The sequence below is a fragment of the Camelus bactrianus genome, chromosome 2 (assembly GCF_048773025.1).
Source record: "Camelus bactrianus isolate YW-2024 breed Bactrian camel chromosome 2, ASM4877302v1, whole genome shotgun sequence".
NCBI lineage: Eukaryota > Metazoa > Chordata > Mammalia > Artiodactyla > Camelidae > Camelus > Camelus bactrianus.
In genome coordinates this window covers 135,658,060-135,678,032 of record NC_133540.1, presented here as the reverse complement: position 1 = coordinate 135,678,032, position 19,973 = coordinate 135,658,060, and the positions used below count along the sequence as shown (strand labels likewise).

The 19,973-nt window shown below is 64.6% G+C and overlaps 1 protein-coding gene across 9 annotated transcripts; it reads left to right on the top strand.

Moving 5' to 3' along the window:
- Positions 1–3,824: 3,824 nt before the first annotated feature.
- On the top strand, positions 3,825–19,783 carry FGFR3 (fibroblast growth factor receptor 3). Of its 9 annotated transcripts, none has more exons than XM_074352004.1 (18): positions 3,825–4,030; positions 4,430–4,639; positions 10,059–10,325; positions 10,477–10,530; positions 12,306–12,475; positions 12,564–12,687; positions 12,763–12,953; positions 14,694–14,838; positions 15,299–15,489; positions 15,856–16,001; positions 16,386–16,507; positions 16,583–16,693; positions 16,773–16,963; positions 17,078–17,200; positions 17,284–17,354; positions 17,540–17,677; positions 17,853–17,958; positions 18,047–19,783. In XM_074352004.1, the coding sequence occupies exons 2-18, from the start codon at positions 4,531–4,533 to the stop codon at positions 18,191–18,193; spliced, it is 2,406 nt and encodes an 801-aa protein (XP_074208105.1). In that variant the 5' UTR covers positions 3,825–4,030; positions 4,430–4,530; the 3' UTR covers positions 18,194–19,783. The 9 variants fall into 9 exon arrangements, with proteins under 9 accessions (XP_074208105.1, XP_074208101.1, XP_074208082.1 ...); XM_074352000.1 differs by having other exon boundaries at positions 15,853–16,001; XM_074351981.1 differs by lacking the exon at positions 14,694–14,838 and adding an exon at positions 13,843–13,993.
- Positions 19,784–19,973: the final 190 nt, after the last annotated feature.

Genomic DNA, 19,973 nt, shown 5'->3' with positions numbered 1-19,973 from the left:
GATCCCCTCCTCCTTCACCCTTTGGTGACCTTCTCTGGTCTCTGGGACCAAACCCTGTGCCCTGACAGCTGGAGGGGGCAGCAATGGTTTCCAGAGAAGCTGGAATGTGTGCTGGCAGATGGGGAGGTCCCAGGAGGAGACCAAACAGCCCCCACTGGGAGTCCCAAGAGCCTCCTGGAGGAGATGGCCTGGGCACCAGAGACCTGGGGCCTTGGTCTCCCACATCCCTGCACTTTGCCTTGTGTCAGGGCAGAGGGGTGCTCCCACCAGCAGCCCCTCTCCAGGCCAGGCACTCCCAGAGGAGGAGGGGGCTGATTCGGGGGCTCTGGCTGGGGCACCACCTGCCCTGGGCTCCAGGCCTGGCTCTGGCCTTGGTGGGCACCTACTGGGGACCATGTGGCTGAGGCCTGCCGGGAGTGCTGAGAATGGCAGGCCGGGCGTGGATTCCAGTCCACACCAGGAGCATCCCCACTCCTGAGTGCACCTCAGTGCGGTGCCCCAGCATCAGCCCAGGGCTGGCAGGGAGGTAGGAGGGGTGGACACAGGGCCTGCTGCTGACAGCCTGCTGCCATTCCTGCACCCAGGGCACTCTACAGCCTGCTCGCCGCACAAGCCCCGGCAAGCCGGGCCGCCCAACCCTGAGTCACCGACAAAGCTGGGCGGGGCCAGCTGCTGTCAGCGCCCCCCTACTCTGCCTCACCCTCAGCCGCCCACACCCACCTGCACTCAGGCCTGCGATGTGGTCCTGCGGAGATGGGTGGGCATTCGGGGGGAGTGGGCAGGGTGGTGTCAACATCGGAGGGGTGTCTAGCAACATGGAGGCCCCTGCAGGCAGGCTGGCTGCCCCGGGACCCCAGCACCAGCACCCTGACCCTCTCAGCAGCCTATCCACACAGTCCCCCTGGCCCCCCACACCTTGGCCACCTGTCCGATGGGCCTGAGGAGTGCCTGAATCTCACCAGGGCACCAGGGGGACTGAGGCAGGCAATTCTGCAGAGGGTCTTGGGGGAAATGCTTTGTCCAGAGGGCAAGGACGCGATAGGGCCCATTTACAGGCTGCATAGCCCAGCCCTGGGAAGCACGACGTGGACGGTGCTGGTAACAGCAGGCTTGCTGCTGTCTGGGGACGGCCCCGGGAATCCGCTTGCTCCGGCCGAACACACTGATTGGAAACAATAATTGAGGACGATAAAATTATTTTGTCAAGAATAATAAACCGCCTTCAAGCAACCCCCTCCCCTGGTGTTGAGAGCAGGCCCAACTCCTCCAGCGCTGCAAGTGGGCAGTGCTCGGACCCTCTGGAAACAATTTAGCAGAATCAGCCACCAGGAGCCATGAAAATGCTCCAGATCTTTGACCTAAATGCCACCAGACAGTACCACCGGCCGCACTAAAGGGGCCATGACAAACTCTGGGTGGCACCAAAGAAACCAGCCACCAAGGGTGTATGGGGGCAGCATGGGGGTCTCCAAAGATAGGTCCAAGTCTTGTCTGGGGATAGCAACCTGGAGATGTGACCTTACTGGGGCAAAGAGGCTTTGCAGGTGTCCTTCAGTTGAACTCTTGAGGTAGGGAGACCATCTTGGGTTGACCCTACATCCAGTGACGAGTGTCCCAGGAAGAGACAGAAAGAAGGCCACAGGACTGTGGAGGCAGAAACTGGGGCGATGCAGGCACTAGCTGGGGGGGTCCCGGACGCACCAGAAGCAGGAAGAGGCCAGAAGAAGCCCCCTCTAGAGCCTGGCAGGGGGAGAGGGGTGGGGAGGCATGGCCCTGACGATGCCTTGGCTTCAGGCCTCTGGGGAGGGGAGAGACCACGTTTCTGCAGGCCAGTTTGTGGAAATGTGCGACAGCAGCCCTGGGAAGGCACAGAGTGCGCAAAGTGCCCAGGGGGCAGCCCAGGCCTGTTGCTGGGGGAAGGGGGGCTCGGCGCCCACCCTGTGGGGGGGGGGGAGCAGGGCGCCTGCCCTCCAGCCAGACCCACACAGAAGCTGCGATGCCAGGTGGGGGTGGGACTCGTGGGGATGGATGAGAGAAGAGACAGGGGTAGGAACGACACAGACAAAATCCGGCAGCAGCCCGTGACCCCACCATGGGCACTTCTGCCCAGGAGATAGTCCCAATGGGACACAAAGCAAACCCGCACGAAGACTGATGGAGGAAGCAGAACACCCTTCTCAGGGGTCCAGGGAGGGGCTGTGGGCACTGTCCCGGGAGAGGACCAGAGGGACATGCAGAGCCCTTCCTGGGCCTCAAAAGTGTCCTGGGAGAGGCCATCCTTCAGGTGCCAGAAGCCAGTCTCTCCTCCCTGCCCACCCCAGGATGATTCCTGCCCTGCCTGCCAGCTCCTTCCACAAAGGAATCTGGAGGTCAGAGCCCATCCAGTCCCTGACCCCCCCCCAGCTGCCCTGAGGAAGGGGGCCAAGGGGGCCAGCAGCCCACACCCATCGTGGCCTATCAAGTCACTGATTAGTTAACTGTTAAGAAACTTCTTAAGAGCAGTGAGCCGTTGTGGCCCTGGGATGGTACCCCTTGAGAGGACCTACTGGGGGTGGCCTGAGGCTGTGCACTGGGGGGGGATGTGGTCAGCCCTCTTAGGGTTCAGTGGACCCCTGGTCAGTCTGGGGGACCTCGGCTTGGCCAGAGTAGGCAACGAGGGCAGCATACAGCAGAGGTGCTGACCCATCAAGTGCACACAGAGGAGTGGGCACTGCCAAGGTCCTGAGGTCTAGCCTCAGAGGCTGGGGTGTCTCCAGGCTGCACCTGAAGCTTGGGGAGGGAATAAGCAGCGGGTCAGGGAGGGGCTTTCATTGTCGACTTCACTGATGAGTAAACTGAGTCCCAGAAGCCTCAAGCCAGGTGGGCCAGAGGCACTTGGCTGGGCCAGCCCAGAGCCAGGGTCAGCTTCTCCCCTGTCCAGCTCCTGCAGGCCGCCAGCCCCCCCGGGCTTGCCTGAAAGTGAGAGAGGCGCTGTCCTCCATGTGAAGGTGGACACAGAAACCACAGTCACATTGGGTCTCCCCACCCTGCGGTGGCCCAGGACCCGGCACCCTCTGGCCAGCTCCCCATGGGCCTTCCTTAGAGCCCTAGGGCTGGCACCCCCTACCAGGACCCCCTAGCCCCTTCTCTCCATTCCCATGTCTGGCAAGCACCCAATCTCCAAACTTATTTCGTCCTAGGGCAGTGGGGGTAAGTGAGCCCCTCTGGCAGGGAACACAGGTCGCTTAGCTACACGTGTGCCACAGGCGCTTAATAAATGCAGCGGTGAGCCCATAGATTCTGCGGTGCAGTCCTCTTGTTTTCAACCCCAGGCGAGCCGGCCGGGCTGTCCTTCGCCCTCAGGCTTTTTGTGCTGCTCACACCTCAGAGCTCAGCCTGCGCAGCTCCTTCTCGGCGAAGCCCCTGTGACAGGCTTCGCTCACTGAGACCGCCCCTCTGTATGCCCCCGCCTTCCCCGGCCTGAGCCCCCGGTTGGCAGCCGGGTGGTAACAGGGACCGTGCGCTGTGTAAATAGAGACTAACGCTCGGCCCCTCTGTGCGCCCGCCCCACGCGGAGCCGCCCTCCGCGCCAGGTCCAGGGGTGCGATCCCACGCCCTCCGAGACCGCCGGGCACCCCCGCCCCCTCTAATCCCCTCCGGGGGCAGGGGCCGGGCGGGCCGCCGCCCCGCCTCCGGACCGCCCCAGGGGAGGGGCGTGTCCCCGCGCCCGAGCAAGCCGAGGCGGGCGTGGCCGGGGCGGGGCGGGCGCAGGCCGGCCCCCACTGGCTGCGGCGGGCTGGGCCGCCGGGGCTCAGTGCGCGGCGGCGGCGGCGGCGGCGGCGGCGGCGGCGGCGGCGGCGGCGGCGGCGGCGGCGGCGGCGGCGGCGGCGGCGGCGGCGCGGGCAGCTGGTGCCGAGCGGTCGTGCTCGGCCAGGCGCACGGACGCACCGCAGAGCCGACGGCTGGAGGGACCGGGCGCAGGCTCTGGACTGGCGGGCAGCGAGCGCGAGCAAGAGCTGCGCTCAGTGAGTCTGGCGCAGGCGGCCGCCAGGTCGGTGCGACGGGACCCGGCGGGCGCGAGGGTTCGAGGCAGGCGCGCGGCGGGTCCAGAGCGCGCGGCGAGCTCGGGTCCCGAGCGGTCTCTGCGGCAGGGCTGGCCGGGGCGCGTGCTTCCCGCTCTGGAAAGTTTGCCGCCGCCGCCGCCGCCGCCCTGGGAGGGCTCTGCAGCAGCCAGGGAGAGAAGGGGGAGGGAGGGACCGCGGCGGGGAGGCGGTGGCCGGCGCCAGGCGGCCCGGGAGCCCTGGGCGGCGGCGGCGGCGGCGGCGGCGGCGGCGGCGGGCGGGCCGGCCGGGGATCCGAGGAGCCGGGGCGCAGGAGCCGGGCCACTGTCGTCTCCGCTCCTGCACTCCCCGGCCCACTGGAGTAACAAGTTGCCCGCCTCCTCCAGCAGACTCTCTAGCGGCGCCTCCTCCCGCCGGTGCCAGAGCCGGGCCATGGGGGACAGCATGCCGGCGCGCGCCGCCTGAAGACGCCGTAACACCCGCCCCCGTGATGGGCGCCCCGGCTTGCGCCCTCGCGTTCTGTGTGGCCGTGGCAGTTGTGACCAGCGCTGCCTCCGGGTCCCCAGGCATGGAGCGACACGTCGTGCGGAGGGCGGCAGGTACAAAAGGACCCGACGGGTACAGGGGAGCGGGATGGGGCCCCGGCAGGCAGAGGCGTCGGGGCCCGGGTACCGGCGCCTAGGTGGGTGCGGGGCGCGGGCGATCTGAGTGGGCCCTAGGGCGCTCTCTGGACTGGCACCTCGGGGCCAGCGTTCGGGTTTCTGCCACCCTCCCTCGCCGGGGATCGAGGCCAGAGCTGGCGCGGTAGTTTGTGGGGCGCCTGGGGCCGCAGGGCTGCCACCCAAGTGGGAGGCTGAGGCGGGGACCTGGGCATCATGGTGGCGTCCGCACTCCTCGTCCCCCGCCGTTCCCCAGTGGGGCGCAGCCTGCCCCCATGCACTAGTGGGAGGACTGCCGGGTGCTGCGTTTCCACAGTTCCCATTGTTCTGCACCGATGGAAAGTTCCTGTTGTCGGTGTGGCTCTCCCAGGCCCCTTTCGGGCCCCAGTTCATGGCCGGTTCCGGCCAAAGCGGGAGGCTGAACGTTGGAGGGAGGGTGTGAGAGTACGTCAGCCCGCAGCCCTCAGAGGCCGGCATGACCAAGTGACACTTTCTAGTGCTTTCGTTACCCCTACCCAGCTCTTGTGTCCTGTGAGTGAAGTTGTCTGCCCCCCAGGGGTGCGCGCCCAACGCCAGGAGGGTGCCCGGAGGTGAGAGGGCGATGTCCGAGGGATGTGGAGCCAGGGACCCCAGCTGGTGGTCAAGGTCCGGCGGGACGTCGAGGGTCTGCGAGGAGGGCCCGCGAGGAGGGCCCTTGGGGGCGAGGACAGGGGAGGAGCGAAAGCGTGTCTTGGCACCAGGCCCCGCCCCTCACGTGCGCCCGGCCCTGCCCTCGAGATGCAGAGCGCGTTGCCCCCCGGCAAGCCCGGCGGAGCGCTCCGGGCGCCGCCGCCCAGGACTCGCGCTGCCAGGCTCCGGACGGCCGGGCGGAGAGGAGAGGCCTGGTGGGCGGCCGTAAGGAGCCTGCCCCCTGGAGACAGCCAACTTCGGGGCGCTGGCGAGGACCGGTGCGGGCGAGGGAGCTATGCGCACCCCTGTCCCCAGCCCGGCGGCCGCGCAGAGGGAGGCCTTCGCCCGGTGAGCTCACGCCCCACCCGGGCGAGACCCGAACAGCCGCTTCTTTGTACCTCAGCGCGGCCACAGACCGCGCATTGATGGCGGCCGGGCCTCGCGGGGAGGTGTGAGTCGAGCGGCTGCGGGCGCGCCGTGCCAGGGAGGCGGTGGCCGCGGGCTGGACGGAGGCAGATGGCGGTCCGCCCCTCCCTGCGCCCCCCGCGCCCCTTCCTCTGGCGGCGGCGGCGGCCTCCCGGAACAATGTCATTTTTTTATGAATGAAAGTGGGCCCGGCGCTTGAATGTGCGTGTCATTCAGCGGCGTGACAGAGGCCGCCGAGAGGTCAGCGCGCGCTTTTAGCGCCTGCTAGGGCGGCCCCCTCTTCCAGGGGCGCCAAATAGGCGGCCGCGGGGGGAGCCCCAAATTAGCATTCCCATTCAGATAAAGATATTACTCCCTACGGCCGGGGAATGTCAACTAGCCCCGGGGGAGGGGGCCGTGGGCGGGGCTTCAGACCTCCTGGACCCCCTGCGGCGCGCTGGGGGACGGGGTGTAGGGGGGGTAAGCGGCCCCCTCCATCCCGGGTCCGGGAACTGGCAGCGCCACCACCAGTTGCGGTCCAGAGGAGGACCCGCGGGAGGACCTCTAGGCACTAGTTTAGGGGGTCAGAGCCTTCTCCCTCGGCCACAGAGCCGCTGCCCCTGCCCCGGCAATAAAGCTAGTGAACAGGTAGTGAGTTGATAGGTCAATAAACGTAATCCGGTTCCTGAAGGATCCGGGCCACAGAGCCAGCAGTAAAAATACAGAGGCTTCGAGAAATTTACAAAGATCCCAGCCTGGCGCTTCCCTGGGGAACATAAATTAGGAAGCTGGAGCTGGCAGGGGCCAAGGACAGTGGGGAAGGTGTCCACTGCTGGACTGCCCTGGCCACCCCAGGCCCAACCAGGGCAGCCTCCATCTTCCTGTGCAGTGGGCTCTTGGTGAAGGCCTGAGCAAGGGCCCCTACCACGCAGGAAGGCTGATGGGGATCCAGCCAGCCAGCCAGGAGGGGTCCCTGGAGGGTGCAGGGCGCTTCCTCGGAAGGCGCTGCCTGCAGCCTCCCCCACCTGCTCCTTGTCAGGGCTGGACTTTGAGCCCCATGGGCCTCTAGGTGGTTCATTAACCCAGGTTGATCCTGAGGCTGGACTTCTGGCCTTTGAGCCTCTGCACTGAACCAAGGGGTGTCCCCGCCCTCAGGGCCTCAGGTCCCACTTGGGGGCCTGTCTGGGGCCTGGTGTGCCTCATTTTACAAGTGAACCTAGAGCAGAGCGAGGGGTCTCCTTGAGGTGGGACCAGAGTCTGCCCAGACATGGGTTTGGGGGAGGGGGTAGCCAGGCCTGAGTGATTTACAAGTGAATGAACAGCTGGGAGGCCAGGCGGCCCTCCGACCCAAGCCCTGCTGGGGCTCCAGGCTGCAGCTGCCCACTCTGGCTCTGGGCGCTTTCCTCCAGCCTCAGTTCCCTTTCCTGCTCGGGAGGGTTGGTAATGGAAAGGTTGGGAGGATTAGGCCAGATAATCCTGTAAACCCTCACCAGCGCACCCCGCCTCCTGGTCCCGCCCCTTTCTTTTCCTAACTTTGTCACGAAACTTTCAGATTGTTTCCTGGTGGGGAAGCGGAAAGGCCAGGATTTCAGGGTCCTTTTGGGACGCCCTCTCGGCTACTTAGAGCACAACACCTGCAGCGAAGAGCTCCCTGCACTTCCCAGCCTAGAGGACTGTGCTCCTCCTGGCGGCTCCAGAGGTTTCTTTGAGTTTGTCTGAATTTGATGCTTGTTCTCTGAGGTCTCTCCCAAGGCTGCCGTAATGGGCCATGCCCAGCCCCTGTGCACCCCCCATGCTTTGAGATGGCCTCAACTGTAGTGACCCCAAACCTGGAGCAAGTTTCCCCCAGCAAGGGTCGCGACCCTCCGGAGAAGACAGGTTCTGGCTGAGGCCTGGTGGACATCAGTCCTGAAGCTTAGACCAGGCAGGGAGGCTCTCGGCCCCCTACCTCACGTACATACCCAGTGCCTTGCAGGCTGTGGTGGCCTCCCTGGCCCGCCGGTGGGGTCAACTGAGTCCTGCGGCAAGCTAGTGGCAGAGTCAGGAGGACTCTGTGCCTGGGAGATACGCCCTCAGGCTCAGCTTGGCCCCTGTAGGATGCAGTACCCCTCAGGACACCCCACACTGAGCTCAGACCCCGGAGGGGAAGTGCAGGTGGGAGCTGCTGCTGTGGGAACCACAGGGCCAGACATTCTGACTGTGCCCACCCCGACGTGGCACGCGAGCACCCACCGTGGCACACAGGCCTTTTCCTGACGTGTGTGGCCACAGTGCCTGTGGGTGTGGGCGGGCCCCCTTTTGTTGGAGAAAGTCTCCTTCCTGAGGCTGTTCTGGGGCTTGTACAGCATATACCCCGTTCCCTAGGTAGAGCACCCCCCATGTCCATCCCTTTTGGCCCCATCTGTCACTCACAGTGCCTCTGCCTGATGCCACCCCCCCTTGACCGTTGTCTGGTCTCCCCCTGGGTTGCCTGTGGCTCAGGGTGGCCTGTTGGATTGGATCTGTTGGAAGTGGAAATGCTAGGCTTGTCTGCCCTGGTTTGGAGGCATCTGGCCTCTGTGGCCACCTAGTGGGCAGGGTAGTCTGCAGGTCAGGGGTCGCCACCCACCACCACCAACAGCAGATGGCTGCTAGGCATGGCTGACCTGGGGGCTGTTCTGGGTCCTCCCAGTCTCCTGCTGGACCAGGCTGAAGCAAATACTTTGTGCGGATGGCTTGACCTGCCATCACCACCCAGACCAAACTGGAACAAACCACTGTTGCCCTTGGTCCGGGGCCTGGGGCTGAAGCTGCCACAAGCAGCCTGTTCTCGGCCTTCTGGGGGGCCTCAGCTGGCTCCTGGCACTGGGTGGTCCCCACAGAACACTGGCCAGAACTAGGGGGCTGGAAGTCAGGCCAGGAACCCCCTGATGGGGCCCCAGGGATGCAGACTCCATGGACACTTCGGGGACCCTTCTGGTGGGTACTGGGCTTGTGGGGCCTCCTGAGGTGAACGGGCAGAACTGGACCTGTCTGAGGAGCCAGGGGCTGATATGGCCAGAATGGGCAGCCGGGCCCTCGAATCTAGGCCACTCGTCAGCAGAATGACAAGTAACAGCGCAACCAACCCAGCTGGGTCTGCACAGTGGGACCACCCACCCCCGTTCCGGGCCCAAGGCCCAGGCTGCCTGCTGCGCTGAGCATTGTCCGGCCCTGGCAGGGAGACCTGCGGGTGATGGCCAGCCCCACCAGCGCTGTGCCCCTGGGTCTCAGGCCTCGTCGGCCCCTTGGGGTCTGGGCATGGTGGACATCTGCTTTTGGCCAGGACCCTCCACCCCAGCTTCTCAGCACCTGCAGGGCGAGATGGGCCAGGGCTCCTGGGCATGGCTCTGAGGGTTCTCCTCCACCTCACTCGCTGGCTGAGTCTGGACATCCTCCCCCAGCCTGTGTCCTCATCTGTAAAATGGGGGTCCTGGGCCCCTCACCCACGGGCGTATTGAGACCCCACTGGCCAGACCTGGTACCCTATCTTCTTGTATTTTTGGGTTTTGTCTTAGTGTGTGTTTTCTCTGATTTACTGCTGACGTGTGGTTTATGTACGAGGTGCTTCCTAAGTCGGGGTGCAGTCTGTCCCTTACCCCGGAGAGCCCCGACCCTGGGCTGGCTGTGCCTGCGTGCTGCTCTGGGAGGTTCGGCTGTGCTGCTGATGGCAGTGCTCCCTTCCACTGTTGGGTAGCGTCTGTTCTCAGGTCCCGAATTGCTTTTGAATCAAAGCTGGGGGCACCAGAGGGACCCCCCCGGGATAAACTGCCTTGTCCCCTACCCCATGTCGTCCCCACCTGTTTCAGCTGCGGCTGGCTGAACACACCTCCAGCTCTGGGACTGGGTGTGAGGCCAGAGTGGAGCCTGCATTTCTAAATGGTTGAAGAAATCAAAGGAAGGCTAATACTTCGTGACACTTAGAAATCTGAGTTTTCAGTGTCCATGCACAGTGTCTTATCTGATCGTGGCCCCACCCGTTCATTGCGTGTTTTCTGCGTGAGCGCCACGAGGGTAGGGTCGCCTTTGGGACCTGCTGGCACGACTGACAGTGTCCATCGCGCTCCCTCCCTGCCCCGGGGACCGTCTGCGGGACCACAGGCTCCTCCTCCTCTCAGGGCCACCTTAGCCCCTGCCCAGCCCTCCGGGCCCCAGCCGCCCTCCTGCTGCTGCCATGGTAGGGGAGCCCTGGTGCTTCCTGGGGTGTTGAGACCCCAGTGCTCCTGGTTTGGGGGCACCTGCCTCACAACCAATGTCTTGCCCACAGAGGTCCCAGGCCCTGAGCCCAGCCAACGGGAGCTGGTCTTTGGCAGTGGGGATACTGTGGAGCTGAGCTGTCACCTGCCCGCAGTGGGGCCCACCGAGCCCACCGTCTGGGTAAAGGATGGGGCAGGGTTGGTGCCTTCGGACCGCGTCCTGGTGGGGCCTCAGCGGCTGCAGGTGCTAAACGCCTCCCACGAGGACGCTGGGGCCTACAGCTGCCGGCGGCCACTCAGCCAGCACGTGCTGTGCCGCTTCAGCGTGCGTGTGACAGGTGAGCGCCCGCGGGCCCCACCCACTGAGCTCCCCCAGCTGCTCCTGGGCCCCAAGGGTAGAGGGGGCACCCCTGAGAGGCGCCCTCTGAGTGCAGACCACCTGAGAGTGCGGGGCCAGCTCCCACGTGCTCCCTCTTGCCTGCATTGCAGATGCTCCATCCTCGGGAGATGATGAAGATGGGGAGGACGAGGCTGAAGACACAGGTGAGACCAGGTTGCGGGCACACGGAACTACTGGGGTTGGGGACCTACCTCTCCTCCTGGGGCCCAGCCCTACCCTCCCCAGGTGTGGGGCCCCTACTTATCAGGCAGGCGAGAGACCAAGGTCTGGAAACTTCCGAGTGTGAGGTCCCCTTAATATGGGGTGGGGATGGATGCCTAGCCCTCGGCTCTGCGCAGCAGGTGGGGAGTGGGACGGGGACACCAAGAAGTGGGTGAGGAGACCGCGCTCCAGGAGCAGTGAGGGGGCTGCAGGTGAGGTGGCCCATCCTACGTGGGTGTACACCAGGGCAGGGAGCCCAGGTGGCTGCTGTGGGGCCAGCAGACTGAGGGGTGTTAGGGGCAGTGGGAGGCGACTGAGGCAGTCCCAGGAGGACAGGAGCGTGGCCCTGGGCACTGGGGACACAAGGTTTGGGCGTATTTACCGTGAAGGTGCTTCCACCTGGAACAGCGGGCAGCAGGTGGGCTTTGCCCAGCAGTGAAGGGGCCGGTTAGGGAAGGTGGGGCATTTGGTTTTGGTTTTGGAGGAGCTGAGTCTGACATGGCAGGAGATGGGGAGTGGGGGGCCCGCATGGATGGAGCTCAGGTCTAGCAGACGAGGAGGTAAGGAAGAACCAGCCAGTGGAAACCAGAATGGGGGTTCCCCGGGAGAAGAGGGAACTTGGGCTCTGTCCTGGAGGTGGGGTGGGCTCTAGGACGGGCAGGAGCAGCTCCGGCCCCAGGAGCTGCTGAGTGTCCCCTCTTTTCATTCTCCCCTTGGCTGCCAGGAAATTCAGAGTCAAACTCCCGTCCCGGTTGCCCCCACCACCCTCCTCCCTCAGCTCCTGTTTGCCTGCTCACCCTGGCCGTCTCAGGCGGGCGTTCGGTGTTTCTTCCTCTTCCCCTGTGGGCTCAGGGACATCAAGGGTTGCTGGCAGGGGTGCCTTCCAGAAGGCACTTCCCCACTGCATTGAGTCCTGCGGTCTCCCATGCCCAGCCTGCTGGGGTCTCGGACACACACGCGGCCTGGAGCTCTGCCGGCGTCTCTTCCCTGCACCTGTCCACACTGCTTGCCACCTGGGCCCCTGCACCCTCTTTGCGACGGATGCATGGATGGCAGGAAGGCCACAGGGAGGGGCTGCTTCCCCTGCCCAGCTTCCCAGCTGAGCCCCAATGGAGGAGGAAAGCCACTTGGGCTGTGAGGCTGGGAGTAGGGACAGTCCTGGAGAGCAGGATGGCGGGGGCAGGCCTCCTGGACTTCATGTCACAGTGTCCCCACCTGCTGCTCGTCAAACTCTGGAGCACTGCAGGGGGTTGTCCGGGGTCTTGCAGATTCCAGTGGGCTCCTGGCCAGTTTCAAGGCTCTGGCTTCTGTGGGTGGCAGGGCCTTGCCTTCTGATCAGCTCCCAAGGCCTGGCTCTGCTCATCCATCTGGCTGGGCTTCCTAACCCAGTGTGGCCTGGTCTGGGTCTGCCCTTTGGTGGGCCTGCCATGAAGGTGCTGCCCTGGGTGAGTGGGTGTGTCCTTGCGAGACACCTTTGTGTACCCGAGGCACCCTGGACTCTTGGCTGGAGGCTGTGCTTGAGGGAAGTGGACAGAGAGGTGAGGGGACGTGTGGCCTGGCTCTCGGAATGCTGGGAGATGGTGCTGAGGCTGCCGGTACCTCGTCCAGCCCAGACAGGGGTCCTTGAAGGCCAACATTCCCTACACAGGAGTGGAGGGTCAGGCGGGCCTCTCCTCCCCACCCCAGTTGTGGCCTTCACGTGCCCCTCTGCCAGCAGGGGCCCCTTACTGGACACGGCCTGAGCGGATGGACAAGAAGCTGCTGGCCGTGCCGGCTGCCAACACTGTTCGATTCCGCTGCCCAGCCGCCGGCAACCCCACTCCGTCCATCTCCTGGCTGAAGAACGGCAAGGAGTTCCGAGGCGAGCACCGCATTGGGGGCATCAAGGTGGGCCTGGCAGTGGGCTGGCGGGGGCCTCTGGGCACGGCCAGCGGGGCTTAGCCCGCCGGCCACTCACCCTCGCGGCCCCCTCCAGCTGCGGCACCAGCAGTGGAGCCTGGTCATGGAGAGCGTGGTGCCCTCGGACCGCGGCAACTACACGTGCGTGGTGGAGAACAAGTTCGGCAGCATCCGGCAGACGTACACACTGGACGTGCTGGGTGAGGCCCGGGCTGGCGGGGGTGGGCAGCGGGCCGGCACGGGCCGGGCAGCCTCTGAGCGCCCTCACCCCACAGAGCGCTCTCCACACCGGCCCATCCTGCAGGCGGGGCTGCCCGCCAACCAGACAGCGGTGCTGGGCAGTGATGTCGAGTTCCACTGCAAGGTGTACAGCGATGCGCAGCCCCACATCCAGTGGCTGAAGCACGTGGAGGTGAACGGCAGCAAAGTGGGGCCAGATGGCACGCCCTACGTCACTGTGCTTAAGGTGGGCGCCCACGGACTGGGCACGGGCGGGGGGGCCTGTTTCAGGGTTTCAGGGATAGCAGTTGGGGCATGGGCCTTGGATCTGTGGGGAGAAGAAGTGGGGGTCGGGTAGGGCCCTGTGCACACTGGGGTCCCAGCACAACAGGCCCTGCAGTGAGTTCTGTCTCCTATCTGCTCCAGGGCTGGTCTCAGCCTTGGAGGTGGGCCTGCAGATGGCCCTGGGGGAGGTGAAGCCCAAGGGCCCAGGGCAGGCAGGTGGCTCCCTCTGGGCCTCAGGCCGGGCAGCTGCCCCTCGAACTGGCCTGATGGGCATTGTCAGGGTGTGCAGAGCGGGGCTCTCACCCCCACCCACCTCCCTCCACCCCTGCCTCCCTCGGCCCTTGGGGCAGGACAGCCTCAGCTGTGCTCCCACGGCCCCAGGGGTGGGGGCCACCTGAGCTGGGGTGGTTACGACACTTGCAGCCCAAAAAGAAACATCTGTTTAAAGACAGGATGGTCCTGAAGGGCGGGAGCGGGAGTCCAGACCAGCCGTCAGGGGTGTGCTGTGGTCTCAGGCCAGGGGCATCAATGCTGGGACCCCAGCAGTGGGCAGGTCAAGTGCTCTGGGGAGGGCCTGTCTGAAGGCCACCTGCCAGGGGTACACTCTGGGCTGTTGGGTGGATGAGGAGAAGGCGCATCCAGTGAAACCACAACCTCTGCTGTGAGGTGCCTCCTCGCCTCCTCCAGGCAGCCCTCCTGGTTGGCACAGCCTAGCCCGCTCATCTGCTACTTGGGGGTCTCCCACTTCTTGCCTCAGAGCCTCGGGGTCTAGACTGGGCCCCACTCCTGCGCAGCCACTCCCGTGCCTGGCGGGGCTCCCGCGGCCTGAGCTGGGTCTCTTGTCCCCGCAGTCGTGGATCAGTGAGAGTGCGGAGGCTGACGCACGCCTCCGCCTGGCCAATGTGTCCGCGCGCGATGGGGGCGAGTACCTCTGTCGAGCCTCCAATTTCGTAGGCGTGGCTGAGAAGGCCTTTTGGCTGCGTGTTCACGGGCCCCAAGCAGGTAACAACTCTGTCCCATGCCTGCCTGGCACGCCGAGCTCCAGCTCCGACGCCCTGGCCATGCGCCCACCTGCACGTTCGCCGCTCGCTCCCTGTCCCCCAGCTCACACTCTGCTCCCGATGAGGTCACCTCTGCACCTCTGGCCTCCACTGTGGCCGCTGCTCCAAGCCCCTGTGGCCTGTGCTGACCCTCCTGCACCCCTGCCAGCTCCCCTGCAGTCCTCCCCCCTGGGCTGTGCCTGTCTGGGCACCTGCCTTTTGCCTCTCACTCCTTCTCTCTCTCTCTCTCTCTCTCTCTCTCCTCGTCTCTGTCTTTCTCTCCCTCCTGTCTCTCCCTTTCTCTCTTTCTCTCTGGCCCTGCTCCTGATGCTTGCTCACTTCCTGACTGTCTGTCTGTCTGTCGGCCCACCCGCTCTTCTGCCCCCTTGCTGGTGTTCACACTAACCCTGCATGCTCTGCTGCTGGCTGCACGCCTGGCGCTCACTTGGGACAGAGGACTCGCCGGTGGAGGGACTGGCTTCGGGCTCAGTGTGGACGCACGAGGCAGAGGACCCTCGGCCGCCGTGGCCGTGGCCGTGGCCGTGGTGGCGGTGGCGGCGTTTTCCTTGCAGCCTGGCTGGATCGTCGTCGTGTGGACGCTGGCTGTGGTGCCCGTGGGAGGTGCTGGCGCTCTCCTATCGCGTTCTGTTCTCTCTTTGTAGACGGCGGGCGCTAACACCACCGACAAGGAGCTAGAGGTTCTGTCCTTGCACAATGTCACCTTTGAGGACGCGGGGGAGTACACGTGTCTGGCGGGCAATTCTATCGGGTTTTCCCATCACTCTGCGTGGCTGGTGGTGCTGCCAGGTACCGGCTCCTGCTGCTGCTCGCTCTGCACCTGTCCTCTTGGGTCTGCAGCTCAGGACATGCCAAAGCCACCGGGGACAGCCTGGGGACCATGGAGCCCTCAAGCCAGGCCCTGTGCCTGGCATGGGGACAAGTCCATGCGATCCTGTATTGGCCCAGAGGGGCTGCCCTCCAGAGCCCTGTCCTAGCTGGGTCCCCCGCCGCTGGTGCGGTGGCTGTGGCATCTCCTGGGTGGCGGGTGTGGGTGCTGCTAGCTTGCTGGGCTCCTTCTTTCTTGGGTCTGCCCCTGGTGACCTAGGTATTTGTGGCTGCAGAGCCTCTATGAGTAGGGCCTTGAGGCCTTGGCACCCCCAGCAGCAGTCTGAGCCCCCTCCCCTGCCCCCACTGGGCTCTGGCCCGGGGCAGCCCATGGGGGCTCCTGAGAGGCTGGGCCAGGCCCCCAACGCCCGTGTCTTTGCAGCGGAGGAGGAGCTGGTGGAGGCTGGTGAGGCTGGCAGTGTGTACGCAGGCATCCTCAGCTACGGGGTGGGCTTCCTCCTCTTCATCCTGGTAGTGGCCACCGTGACGCTCTGCCGCCTGCGCAGCCCCCCCAAGAAGGGCCTGGGCTCGCCCGCCGTGCACAAGGTCTCTCGCTTCCCGCTCAAGCGACAGGTAACAGAAAGTAGATACCACGTTCCGAGCCTCCTGCCCCCAGCCTCGCGGAGCCCTCACAGCCCACTCTCCCGGGCTCCTGCGCTTAGGGCCCCTGTAGTGTCTGGGGCCTGCGGCTGGCCCAGGGACAGCATCTGTGCTGTGGGTAGGCCAGACCCTTCCTTGTCTTTGTGGTCGCCACACGGAGCTGGGTTGCTCTGAGCACAAAAATGTATTAAAAAATTTTTCTCTTAGTGCCACGTGGATGTCAGACACCCCTCCCAGGCCCAGCCTCCTCCTGCCATCCCTGGGGCTGCACCCTCACCCTCACCCTCACCCTGGCTGTACGGCCCCGAGACACCAACTTGCCCTTGCTGACCCAAGCAGGTGTCCCTGGAGTCCAGCTCTTCCATGAGCTCCAACACGCCGCTGGTGCGGATCGCCCGGCTGTCCTCCGGGGAGGGCCCCGCGCTGGCCAACGTCTCTGAGCTCGAGCTGCCTGCCGACCCCAAGTGGGAGCTGTCCCGGGCCCGGTCAGTGGCGTGTGAGGGCCCTGGGTTCTCACCAGGTGGGGGCTGGGAGCACAGCACGGGGGGGGGGGGGGGGGTCCCAGGGTGGGGGCGGGGCCACCGCTGAGACCTGACTGGATGCAGATCTGGAGTCACGTGGGAATGAAGGCCATTGTGGCCACTCTTGGATGCGGGGCTGGGTTCTGGTTGAGGAGGCTGGGCGCCAGTAGTTGGGGAGGACCCATCCCTGAGAAAGTGCTCTCACAGGCCAAGAGGCCAGGAGCAGTGTCCTTTGTTGTCATGAGCTAGGTCACAGGGGCAAGTGTGGAGGGCTTCCTGGAGGTGGTGGCCTGGGACAGGGCCTTGAGTGCGTGGGAGTGCTCATTACAGCTCTGCTTCTGCCGCCAGGCTGACCCTGGGCAAGCCTCTCGGGGAGGGCTGCTTCGGCCAGGTAGTCATGGCGGAGGCCATTGGCATTGACAAAGACCGAGCTGCGAAACCCGTCACCGTGGCGGTGAAGATGCTGAAAGGTGAGGGAGGGAGGGGGCGAGGGGGCCTGGACCCGTGGGGCAGCGCTGTCTCATGTGCCTACCTTCCTCTCACAGATGACGCCACAGATAAGGACCTGTCAGACCTGGTGTCCGAGATGGAGATGATGAAGATGATTGGCAGACACAAGAACATCATCAACCTGCTGGGCGCCTGCACCCAGGGCGGTAGGTGTGGGCCCCGGGGTGGGGGCGGGGGCCGGGGCGGTCCCGGGGCGGGGCTCCTCTGAGGTGCCTGTGCTCTCAGGGCCCCTGTACGTGCTGGTGGAGTACGCGGCCAAGGGCAACCTGAGGGAGTACCTGCGGGCGCGGCGGCCCCCGGGCACGGACTACCCCTTCGACACCTGCAGGCTGCCCGCGGAGCAGCTCACCTTCAAGGACCTGGTGTCCTGCGCCTACCAGGTGGCACGCGGCATGGAGTACCTGGCCTCGCAGAAGGTGAACAGGCTGGGCAGGCGGGTGCAGAGCAGGGGCCCAGGAGGGCCCAGCGGGGGGCAGAGGGAGCGGCTGGCCGATGGCCTCAGCCCCACCCCTGCCCTACCCCGCCCCCAGTGTATCCACAGGGACCTGGCGGCCCGCAATGTGCTGGTGACCGAGGACAACGTGATGAAGATCGCGGACTTTGGCCTGGCCCGCGACGTGCACAACCTCGACTACTACAAAAAAACCACCAATGTGAGCGCGGCTGGCGGAGGGAGGGTCAGGGCCCCAGCCCGGAGGGAACCTGGCAGCCAACATGCCCCCTTCCTCCCCCCAAGGGCCGGCTCCCCGTGAAGTGGATGGCGCCTGAGGCCTTGTTTGACCGAGTCTACACCCACCAGAGTGACGTGTATGTGGCCCCCAGGCCCTGGGCGGGGGTAGGGCTCAGGCCACTTCAGGGCAGGCAGGAGTCAGGAAAGCTGCGGGAGCAGAGCCGGGGCCCCACTGGGAGCCCCCGCAGCCCGCCCCTGCCTTCCAGCGGGGCCTGTTCCAGGGTAGGGCAGGCTGACGGTGCCACACCCCCACCCCTCACAGCTGGTCCTTTGGGGTCCTGCTCTGGGAGATCTTCACACTGGGGGGCTCGCCCTACCCTGGCATCCCCGTGGAGGAGCTCTTCAAGCTGCTGAAAGAAGGCCACCGCATGGACAAGCCAGCCAACTGCACACATGACCTGTGAGTGCCCCACCCCACCCCTCGGCGCCTGTCCTTGGGGTTCCCGCCGGCATCCCTGGGCCCCCATGGAGCCCAGCCCTAGGTACGGCAGAGGCCAAGGCCGGAAGGCCATGTCTGAGGAGAGGTGGGGTGGTGGGGCGGGCCCCTGGCAGATCCTACCTGAGCGCCCCCCCAGGTACATGATCATGAGAGAGTGCTGGCACGCCGCGCCCTCCCAGAGGCCCACCTTCAAGCAGCTGGTGGAGGACCTGGACCGCGTCCTCACAGTGACGTCCACTGACGTGAGTGCTAGCCCCGCTCCACCTACCAGGGACGGACGGCTTGGGTCAGGGGCTGCAGCACTGACCACAGCCCGCCACCCACCCATAGGAGTACCTGGACCTGTCGGTGCCCTTTGAGCAGTACTCGCCGGGTGGCCAGGACACGCCCAGCTCCAGCTCCTCGGGGGATGACTCCGTGTTTGCCCACGACCTGCTGCCCCCGGCCCCACCCGGCAGCGGGGCCTCGCGGACGTGAAGGGCTGTCGGCCTGCGGGCCGAGCCTCCATCAATGTGAGAATGGACCCCAGCCCACCGTGCTGCTGCTCGTGTGCTGAGACCGCTGGGTCCCACCGGCCCAGGCCTGAGACCTGGTCTAGGTGGACAGATGGGACAGACAGCTTCGTGTGTGTGCGCGTGTGTGTGCAGGGGTCCCCAGGGTTCCTTCTCTGCTGTACAGTGACCTGGCCACCTGTGCTGGCAGCACCAAGGGACCGAATTTGGAATGTAAGGGGCCCTGCCTGTGGAGCCCTTCAGGGTGGGGAGCTGGGCCCCTCCCCAGGCTCCCGGCCCGCCCCTCCCCCCACTGCCACCCCACAGGGAGCTTTGGGGCGGGCCAGGCTCCTGTGTCCAGAGTGGGCTGTGGCCCCTCCAAGTGCCCAAGCTGAGCCTGTAGGGAAGCCCCCACGTGGCACGCCTCCCACCTAAGGGGCACCTTGCCCCTGGGGTGTTAGCAGCCCCCCACTTCCAGGCCTCCCCACTTCCCACCCTGCTCCTCAGAAACTGAAATTACGGGTACCTGAAGGCGGGAGCCTTTAACTTCTATCTGAAATGGTTATTCCAGACACAAGTGTACATTTCTATAAATAGATGCTGTGTATATGATCTACACCTACATATATATATATATATATATATATATGTGGAAGAAGGAAGGCTGGGACACCTGAGGTGCGCACAAGACCTGAGGGTGCAGGGGGCGGGGGTCCCTAGCTGGGGGAGGCCCTGGGGAACTCGCTGTTACGACAAATGCAAAAACCGGCAAAGGCTGGAGGGGCTTTTCTGGCATCGCAGTTTTGTTTTAAAAATTGTACCTGGATCTGTATGTTTGTAAAGCTCTTTATCGACCCCAGAGCCCGTGTCCCTGTCCCTCCCATCACTCCTGGTGTGTAGCCAGCCACGTGGCAGAGGTTTCAGGTTTACCTTACTAACAGAGGGAAGGTTGATGCCTCGTTGAGGGTTTGCTGAGGGTGCGTGCAGCCCACGCCCCAAGGTGCGAGCCAGCCCCGCACTCCCCCAGGGGCCGCGAAGAGCTTGGGATGGTTCCAGTGAGGATGCTTTGTTTCCTTTGGCCTTCTTTTGCAGGAGAGTTAGATTTCTATAGGATTTTTCTTTAGATTTTTTTGGGGGGACTTCAAAGCAAGCTGGTATTTTCATACAAGTTCCTCTAATTGCCACGTGTTCCAGGCGGGGAGGCAGTTTCCAGTGGGGGCCAGCCCTGCACGCAGGTTCAGAAGTTATTAGATGTTACAAGTTTATATATATCTATATATATAATTTATTGAGTTTTTACAAGATGTATTTGCTGTAGATTTAACACTTCTTACGCAATGCTTCTAGACTTTTATAGCCCAGACTGCTACTTTTCAAAGCTTGGGAGAGAAAGCCACAGATTCAGTCTTGTTACTCTGGGTGCCATTAATGGCCCTGCGTTTGGGCGCTGTTCTCTGCTTGTCAGCGGGCTCGGGCCAGGGTCTGTGTTCTCAGGGCCCCCAGCCTTGTGGGGGCCAAAGGTGTCAGCCCAAACCGGCAGAAGTGCTTTCCAAAAAATAAAGACACCTGGTTCAGATGTGTGCTTTGTCTCTTGTCTTGGGATCCCAGGCAGCTCCCGTGTCCTCACTGCCCACCTGGGGCGGGTTCCATCGTCTGTCCCCGGAGGAGGGAGGGGTCACTAGTTGTTTGGGGCAGGGTCTCCAGAGTGAACTGGCTGCCTGGGTCTCACTCTCTCCAAGGGTTTCCAGCCCAGGTCTGGCTCAGAT

What these genes read in the sequence shown, in the direction of transcription:
- FGFR3 (XM_074351958.1), top strand. Translation starts at nt 4,531, where the DNA reads ATGGGCGCCCCGGCTTGCGCCCTCGCGTTCTGTGTGGCCGTGGCAGTT. An exon ending in GGACGAGGCTGAAGACACAG is followed by an intron (nt 10,531 to 12,302) that starts GTGAGACCAGGT and finishes CCCCTCTGCCAG; the next exon opens with CAGGGGCCCCTTACTGGACA. An exon ending in GGGCGCCTGCACCCAGGGCG is followed by an intron (nt 16,694 to 16,772) that starts GTAGGTGTGGGC and finishes CTGTGCTCTCAG; the next exon opens with GGCCCCTGTACGTGCTGGTG.